The sequence below is a fragment of the Piliocolobus tephrosceles genome, chromosome 8 (assembly GCF_002776525.5).
Source record: "Piliocolobus tephrosceles isolate RC106 chromosome 8, ASM277652v3, whole genome shotgun sequence".
NCBI lineage: Eukaryota > Metazoa > Chordata > Mammalia > Primates > Cercopithecidae > Piliocolobus > Piliocolobus tephrosceles.
This window is the reverse complement of record NC_045441.1, coordinates 119450169-119459681: the sequence shown is the minus strand read 5'-3', so window position 1 is coordinate 119459681 and position 9513 is coordinate 119450169. Positions and strand designations below refer to the sequence as shown.

At 47.4% G+C, this 9513-nt stretch overlaps 1 protein-coding gene across 2 annotated transcripts in view; it reads right to left on the bottom strand.

The window, feature by feature from the left end:
- Positions 1-9303, bottom strand: part of CPA4 (carboxypeptidase A4) — a 31339-nt gene extending 22036 nt beyond the window's left edge. The window contains exons 1-4 of one of the 2 annotated variants that reach the window (XM_023207817.1): positions 9189-9303; positions 3657-3738; positions 3071-3205; positions 1585-1683 (exon numbers count right to left, since the gene is read on the bottom strand). In XM_023207817.1, coding sequence (XP_023063585.1) covers positions 1585-1683; positions 3071-3205; positions 3657-3738; positions 9189-9256 — 384 coding nt within the window. In that variant the 5' untranslated portion in view covers positions 9257-9303. The remainder of the gene's footprint in view (positions 1-1584; positions 1684-3070; positions 3206-3656; positions 3739-9188) is intronic. The other variant, XM_023207818.1, reaches the window with a different exon arrangement.
- Between the last annotated feature and the right edge of the window lie 210 nt (positions 9304-9513).

Genomic DNA, 9513 nt, shown 5'->3' with positions numbered 1-9513 from the left:
TTTTTTTTTTTTTTTTTTTTTTTGAGATGGAGTCTGACTCCGTCGCCCAGGCTGGAGTGCAGTGGTGTGATTTTGGCTCACTGCAACCTCCACCTCCCAGTTTCAAGTGATTCTCCTGCCTCAGCTTCCCAAGTAGCTGGGACTACAAGTGCCTGCCACCATGCCTGGCTAATTTTTGTATTTTTTTAGTTGAGACGAGGTTTCACCATGTTAGCCAGGCTGGTCCTGAACTACTGACCTCAAGTGATCTGCCCACCTCGGCCGCCCAAAGTGCTGGGATTACAGGTGTGAGCCACCATGCCCAGCCTAGAATACGAGTTCTTAAAAGCTGTTTTTAGGAAGAACTGCAGGTGACTGAGCTAGGATGGTGGTGGCACAGCTATCCACAGCAGAGGGCTTCACACTGAGGACAAGATTGCTGTAAAGGGCGCCTCAAACCAGAGAAACCAGAGGTGAGCAGGTGAGAGACAGTGAGGCTCCAGCAGCTGGCAGGTGAGGCGATGGCCCCTCCAGGGTCTTGGGTGACATTTGCAACTGGTTAGCTCAGTTGGCGAGGGCCCCATGTTCATGAGGCTTATATCACGGGCTTGATCCCTGTGTGGGCTCTGAGCTCTGCTTTCGTCCGTGGCCTGAGACTGAACTCCTAACTTTAACCAGCTGTTTTGCAGATGTATGTCACTGGTCGCAAGAGGGATCAAGGGTCAGAGCCGTTGGAAGTGTATGCAATAAACAAAGCTACCGACAAGCATGGGAAAGAAGTGGAAATAGTCAACCTTTGAAATCCTCCCTCAAGAAGAGAAACAACTTGAAGTACACGCCTTGTGAAATGCATGCCAACAGCACCATGTCTGTGTATCAAGAACAACATGTATTAAGGTACACCAGGGGGAACACTAATTTAGATGTGGGGGAGTGTTCCTGAGCTAGTTGTCTGCAGATGGATGGAGATACTGAGGGCTGTAAGAGAACTGTACCGCATTCATGGTACAGTTCTATTCTACAGCCTCTCTTGATTTCTTAAGTTCCAGTATCCCAGGAAATTATTCTACTTCAAGTTTTTCATTTGAAGGCTTGGCTTACCTTGAAAGTCAGCCATCTATCTCAAGTGGTTCCTAACTAAACACAGCACCAAAATGCATGATGGAACAAATATATACATTATAAGTAGTCATGATAAATGAGTGGAAATATTTGGTTAACCTTGGAAATCGCCGCTTGTCTACTTGCCTGGAATAAGTAACATTTTATTCTGAGTGAGTAAAATAGAGGGATTATGGTAGGGTAGAAGAAGTTTGAATTACAAGGACTAGAAATGATTGCAATTATTTTCATGGTGTTCTGAAGGAGTTGCTTAAGGAAAGAAGGATGGTTGAGGGAGGAAATAGCCAGGCTGTATTTCATGACACTCAGGTGCTGGTAGGAGTTAAGCAATCCAAGAATTAGACAGGAATTGAAGTGTACACATCTTAGCCCCTCAGTGAGTGGATACTGTGCTGAAGACTAATGTCTCCTGGAAGTAAGGAGAGAGATTACAAAATTAAGGAGGCAGAGAACCTTGATCTTAACCCACTCTGAAACACTTACAGCTTTCAGGGAATGGTAAGCCCCGTAGTTGAAGTTATTACTGCGCCGTTCTTGCCCTTCATTCTGTTGCATTTCTTCATCTTCATTGTTTAAAAGGGCCTGGAAACACACAGCAATGTTGTGAAGTGATCCACTGCAGACGCACGTTTTACGTTTTTTCTGCCATATCTTGGCATATGGGTCAGCCAAGATGGCGGCCCCTTCAACCCATCAAGCAGCACAAATGTCAAGGTTTAAAAGGGGGTCAGATTTCTTTCATACATATATTTATAAAATCTTACTTCTTGGCTGGACGCGGTGGCTCACGCCTATAATCCCAGCACTTTGGGAGGCCAAGGCAGGCAGATCACGAGGTCAGCAGATCGAGACCATCCTGGCCAACATGGTGAGACCCTGTCTCTACTAAAAATACAAAAATTAGCTGGGCATGGTGGCGCGTGCCTGTACTCCCAGCTACTCGTGAGGCTGAGGCAGGAGAATTGCTTAAACCAGCGAATTGGAGGTTGCAGTGAGCCAAGATTGCACACTATACTCCAGCCTGGTGAAAGAGAGAGACTCCGTCTCAGAAAAAAAATTTTTTTTTTACTTCTTGGTGCCCAATTTACATGGCCTCATTCAAAATCCACTTACTCCCTGGAAGCAACATATGTGCTCTTTGGCTATTCTATAGTATGAACTCTCTAGACATGAGCCTGCATCTGGTATCCAGTGCCTCTGAAATACACAGCTTGGGAAACCATTCAGAAACAAAGAAATTCTTATAACCACTCATACTTTGAAGGTTCCTGGCAGATGTCTGTGACATGTGAGGATGATTAATAAGCTCATAGCTGCTAACGCCATCAGGAAACTCCCGGGCCAGATCACCAATTAGTCCATAACCCACCTCGGTGAAGGAGAGAGCATGAGCCAGATACAGGTCGTGAGGCCAGAGGATGGCATTCCCTCTGCTAGGGCTATCCATGACATTCCCCCTGTCTCCAAGGGTGCCTCTGTGGCTGGTCCCCCACACCCTCCTCCTGCTCTGCTCTTGCCACCTGACTTCAAAGAAGAAAAGAAAGAGGGACTTATGACTTAATGGCAGATCTAGGATATGCCAGGCACTGTTAGACATTTTACATACATTTAATCCTGAATCTTCTCAACAAATCACATGACTGAGGTCTCACTATCACCATTTTACTGATGAAGAAACGGAGGCTCAGCAGGTTAATAACTTGTCCAAAGACATAGCACACAGCACTAGTAGTTAGCAAAATCAGGATTTGGATCCAAATCTGTGTGGTTCCCTGGCCTATTTATGCCCTTTCTACTACAAAATGTTGTTCCTCTAACAAGTCGCTGCACTTTACTTCCATTTGCCTCCATTTCCTCATCCATAAAATAGAAAAGGATAAAACCAGAACTTGCAAATCACTACGGTCTACTCCGGACTGGCTGCCTGGTCCTATGCGAGACCAGGAGGCAGGGGGCATAGTCTACCTACCTGCAGGTCCTCAATTGCCACTGCGTACTCTAAGCCCTGGGATCTCAGGAAGGATTTAACTGCCTGCAGACTGACAGATGGGACCAGGACATCCACAGGCCGATTGAAGGTGGAGAGAGATTTCCAGACATCGAGCTGAAGGGAACAGAAATGAAACCAGGTTAAAGGACAGTTCAGGTAAAATGTACAATGAGCTCATTCTTCTAGAACACTGCCAAAAGCCAGGGTGATCCCTGAGAGGTTGGGCTCTGCGCAAGGTCAAAGTTTGCCCGTTTCACCATGTGTCTGGTCGGACCCGCCCAACAAGCAGCATGTGTCAGAGACCGAGCATCATAAGTGGACGGCAGCTAGAAGGATGGGGCATATACTGTTCAAGCATCTCCTCTCCCAGGACACCACAGCTGTGATGTCATCTACAGTGCTCCCTTTCTCCCATTGGCCCCCTCAGTTGTGTAAATGGCCAGTGGACTCACACAGGATTATATTCAGAGACTCCTCAGAAATAAAAATAATAATACCAGTAGAGCAAGAGTCTTCTTCTACCAAAGTTAGAAAACACTCAGGAGAGCTAAAAAGAAGCAGATACCTTCAAGTTGTTTGAATTCACTAGTTGACTCAATTTGCTGATCTCGTCTCCATTTCTGACATTAATCCTAAAAACTTGGTCCCTGGGGAAGAAGAAAAAAGAGAAAAAGAGCAAAAGATAATGATGAGCTTTCAGCTGGCAAAGAAACCCCAAGCCTCCTATCCCAGACGCAACCAGGCCGAAAGAAAGGAAATGGTCTAGTCTTTGGTTTTAATGTATGGCCATTAAAAATGAGGCTACATGGCAACTATGAAAAAGTGCTTATGGCATAACTTTAAGGGAAATATTAAGTGAAAGAGCAGGACACAAAATTGTATGTATGCCATGATTATAAGTATGGAAAAAGCAGATGCATTGGAAGAAAAACAGACAGCGGAAATATACCAAATGCTGACAGCCCTTATGTTCGGGTCGTGGGATTATGGATGACTTACTTTTTTCCCCCTTGTATCTGTTTTCTGTAATGTGGTCATATTACTTTATAATGAAAAACATATATATTTTACAGGAAGGAATGTGCCTGAGTTACACGCAAAGCTAACTCAAGACATAAAGAAGCACTTCTTCACTGTCAGGGCTGAGGACGGAAACCCTGGCGGCACCTCCGTGCTGGAAAGAAAACAGCATCTCCATGCTGGGAGGGTGAGCTGTGCCCTCTTAAAACACAGGCGAGGCTGGGTGCTCGCTCAGTCCCTTCCAGCTCCAGAACCCCATACAAAGGCTCGTTTGGGTGGAAACTGACTATGGCCCATGGTGCTGAGGCTGGGTTTGGGATCCACTCCTCCCCACGGGGAGAGATGGTACCCTTAAAGGACACAGACGGGCCGGCCAGTCTCAGTCCCCTTTGTCGTTTGTCCTGAGCTTGCTTCATATACGTGATTTAGCTTCCACAGCGGCGGCAGGGGTAGCGGGCCCCAAGGTCCTGTGTGTGGGTGGGAGAAAGCGGGGCCTGAAAAGCTGCCTTTGTGCTCTCAGCTGGCTGGGGAGACAGGGGAGCCATTAGGCTGTTGCTAGGTGACGGCCCCAATGAATCCGCACTCGATGCTGTCACTGCGTCATCCCTTTGACACAAGTGAATGCAAAGAGAGCCGCTGTGACTCAAGGACCTGTTGAGAGTGAATGGCTGTCACAGGGAGCTGAGCGTGCAGCCCCATGGGGCAGCTCCTCAGCAGAAAACCGGTTTCATCCAGATGGCCCTTCAGGGTTTTGCTGGGTTCTGGAAGGTTCCAGGGGCTCTCCAGTGGGTCTAGGCCAGCCTCAAGGAGTCAAGGTCCACTGCAGAGCCGTTCCTGCTGCAGGTGGCTGGCCAGGAGGAGGTGCCAGTGCCGAGGGTTCCCTTTCTCCTAACCCACCTGGTCCCCACAGGGTCCTGGAGAAGAGCAGGTAACTGCACCCTGTGGGCACTGCTGAGGGCCCTGAAGAGATACCACTGGGTAGGCAGGTCTCAGTCTGAACCCTACAGGCTTGCCAAGCGTTGAACCTGCCGCCCTGCGAAGATGAGGCATCAAACCTGATCTTTCCCTGACCTCGGCAAGCACCCTTGAAAAAAAGGCACTGATGTAAGACAGAATGGAGCCAGGCACCATGGCTCACACTTGTGATCCCAGTGCTACAGGAAACCAAGGTGAGAGGATTGCTTGAGGCCAGGAGGTCAATATCCTCCTGCACAAAATAGTGAGATTTTGTCTCCACAAAAAAAATGAAAAACTGTTAGCTGGGCGTGGTGGTTCACAGCTGTAGGCCAGCCACTCAGGAGGCTGAGGCAGGAGGATCACTGGAGCCAGCAGTTCAAGGCTGCAGTGAGCTATGATCACACCCCTGCACTCTAGCCTGGGCAACAGAGCAAGACCCCCATCTCAAAAAATTAAAATTAAAAATAAATAAATTTTAAAAACAGAAAGGAAATCTTTACTCCTGGATGGGGACAAGGGCCCATCTGCAGAACTCATGCTCTATCACAACCTACTGCCAACACTCCAAAAAGGGGGAATCTTTAAAATGGCAATTCTATACTCTGGAGACTGAGGCAGGAGGATTGCTTGAGCCCAGGAGTTCAAAGCTGCAGTGAGCTATGATTGCATCACCGCACTCCAGTCTGGCTGACAGAACAACACCCTGTCTCAAAAAAAAAAAAAAATGGGGCTTCTAGAAAGATCTTGTGTGGTGACATATTTATTAGCACAATTAGGCATGTGTAAAATACAGCACTGGCTACAGCAATCACAAAGAGGAAAGGGAGGAAGAAGGAACAGGAGGAGAAAATAAAGGAGGACATAAGAATAAGAAGCTCTTTGAGTATGAAAATCATGTTATGCATTCACCAAACACATGCGTTTTAGTTTTTCCAAAGTGGTGACTTCACAACAAAACTTGTGCACATTCCTGGGCACAGTCCAGGACAATGGGACACCGTGTCTCTGCCTGGCCCTGGGGATGATTAAATCCGCAAACCCATTTCATCCTGCTCTAATCAGCCAAGCTACAGAGGTCAAAGAAATATCTGTAGCATGCAAAGTGGCAGGGCAGAAGAGCAGGTGCAGAGTAGAGCCCATTTCATCTGTCTCTTATTCACCTCTCCCTTCCACCCCACCTCGGACCCAGCCCAAACTCACTATGTACTTTTGTATGCTTTTGTACACGCTGTTCCCACTGCCTGCAATCCATCCTTTTTCTCATCTGTCAGGCCCATCTAGTCCCATCTAATCTTTAGGACCGACTCACATCACTCATGAAGCTTTTCCTGACCAGAGGAGGCAAAGTCCTAACAGTCTTCAGATAGTGCTGAACATTGGCAGTGGTGGGAGTGGGTAGCAATATCCTTTTTTTTTTTTTTTTTTCCAGACAAAGTTTTTGCTCTTGTTGCCCAGGCTGGAGTGCAATAGCACGATCTCACCTCACTGCAATCTCCACCTCCTGGGTTCAAGTGATTCTCCGAGTACCTGGGATTACAGGCATGCACCTCCACACCTGGCTAATTTTGTATTTTTAACAGAGATGGGGTTTCTCCATGTTGGTCAGGCTGGTCTCGAACTTCCGACCTCAGGTGATCCACCTGCCTCGGCCTCCCAAAGTGCTAGGATTACAGGCGTGAGCCACTGCACCCGACGATAGCATTATCCTTATGAACAGAAGCACAGCAACACCCGAAAGCAGGGAGGACGTTGAGGGGTGCCATGTGAAAAGCAGCCTTTTTCTTGCCCTCACTGTCCTTGTCTGTATTTGGAAAATACCCTTGTCAGTTCATGAGACTCAAGACGGTGGAGCACATCCTATCTCCACTATCTAGATGTTCACTCAAAGACTTGAGCTCTTTCTGAAGATGGAAGATTGGCCCAGGAGTCGGATGTGTTGGGATTTACAGGCTGCCATGTCTGCCCCTCCTGCTCCACACAGGTGTTCTCGCAGCCCCTCTTAACTCGATCCTCTCCAATAGCCAGGGCGTCCAGCTGCTGCCAGTGCAATGGCTGGCACCCCTGCTCCCTCACCCTCACAGGTGTCTGTGCTTTGGACTGTCAATACCCACTTCGGTGACTGAGCATCTATCCCTCCCCTTTCACCATGCTGGCAGCCAAGTGGCCCATTCTTTGTGCCTTTCTCATCTGCCTCCCTAGCCAGGCTTAGCAGCCACCACAAATAATATTAAGAGATGGTTTCACAGAACCCTTAGATGCCTGCCAATTACTGCTGATGCTATAACCAGCTCTGCAAATGGTTCCTGTTCTCTGCCTGCCCGGTTCCTCTAGGCATCCTGGCCATTGTCCCATCCGGAAGATCTCTGAAGACCAGGGCAGAAGACTCCAGTAAAGCAAGAGAGACTGGGGAGATAGGTGAGGCAGATAGAAGGAAGGGGAAGGGGTGGTGGGTGGTGGGGAGAACCATCATCCTCATCTTCAGCAGCCAATCCAGAGCCTGGTTTCCCAACCACTCAAGTGCTCAGAGGCCAGCTTCTCCTTGCTCTAAATGTTCCCTTTGCTCTAAAAGCTGGGTGTCCAGGACATCTCTAGAGAGCCCAGGAAGAATTCCACTACCTTTGCTAGGTTTCCTACTGTAGCATGAGAACAGATTTGGGGATGAGAATGACACTATCAGTTAAAACCATCTGCAGTCAGCTCAGGCACACAGCTTTTTCTGTGCAAAATTCCTGCAGAGAGCATTCTAGGACCTGGCCCAGCTGTTGCAGCCCAGGTGCCCACCGCATTGCAAGAGAGGTCTGTATCTTGCGAAAGAGAGATCTTTCAGCCACATGAATAGCTGCAGTGGAAGCCTGACAGTTCCATGCGTCAGCCCACACGGCAGTAAGTCTAGTCACTACACACCTACTGATGAGCCACCTGTGGGAAAATCATCCCTGGCCACCTGCTACGCCTAACCCCTCTGAGCTGTTTGGCAATAGAGACACAGGTGTGAACAGAAGACATCATCATAAAAATTAGTCAATCTCATATAAATAATTAACTCAGAAAACAACCCCAAAGTCTCATTAGCCAGATAGTAAAATAGAAAGTAAACTAAGAGATAGATCCAAGAGATACAGGATTTTATTTGGAGACGAACTTGTGTTACAGCAAAAAGAGTTTTACGTTCAGAGTTCCAGCTCCCCTGCTTCCCAACTAAGTGGCCTTGGGCGTGTTCCTTAACATTTCCAAGGCTGATTTTTTCTTTCATGCTTAAATGGAAGAAAATAACACCCCTGCCTGGCAAAGTTGTTGCGTGATCCAAAAGATAATGTACATGAAAGCTCTTTGCAAATGGCAAAGTATTACACAGTAATGAGTTATTATAATTCAGTCTTCTAACAGGGCACCATGGCATCCCTTTTATCTCTCCTACCACCCGAATGTCCTCTCCCCTGCAAACCTCAAAGCATTCTGTGTGAAGCACACATGCACACACACACACACGGGGTACAGGCATGTGTCTCTGCATGTCATTTTCATAGCTGTGTCTAGGCAAGACCTGTGAAATCTCCACGTCCCAGAAGCCAATGAGAAAGCACCAGCTCAGAAGGGGGTATAGCTCAGGCGTAGAGCATTGAACTACAGATCAAGAGAAAGCACCAGTTCCGAAAAGCCTTCACCATTAACAAAGAAGTGAAACCAACAAGCTTGAGACCCAGGCTTTCCCTTTAAGCATGGCGGAAATTGGAAACAAACCATTTCTAGTAACCGATAACTCTTAGTAATTGATAACGTAGCTCTCAGTAACCAGTAACTCTTAGTAATTAATAAGGTAGGAGTAAGAAAGCAGATGCCTGGAACTGACCTTATAAATAAGAACTAGGCAGAAAAAGAACTGGCAGGAGATGAGGGAGCTGGGGAGAGACTGCAGTGATCATCTAGTCCTCATTTCACAGATGAAATTGGGTCTCAGAGAAGAGAGTGGACTTGCCCAGGATGACACCGGGACAGAGCTGGAATAAGAGCTCAGGCCTCCTTTCTCCATGTGAACTATGATCAGCCATTCATTTTCAGTTCCATTTGGCTCCCATATTTCTGAAATAACCAAATAAGAAGAAGTCCAAAAGGAACTTACCCAAAAAATTTTTCTCGGTCACAGATGCTGGACCCAATGAGGGCCCCAATGAACAGTGTCCACCTCATGTTCCCGGGGAGTCAGTCATACAGTGGCTGAGTCAAGCTGTATTTATAAAGCGTCTGAGAGTGACTCAAGTCCTCAAAAATGCTAATGCGATTCCCAACCACCCTTGCAACTCTGACAGTGTGACAGGCAGGCCTCACCAATGCCTCTCCCATTCCTTTCAAGTGACAAAGTTTGAGCCTCTCCATTTACAAGGTCAGGAACTTGCTCCAGGAGCTGAAAAAGTCTGTGCCAAGGGTACCATATTGCTCATCACTTG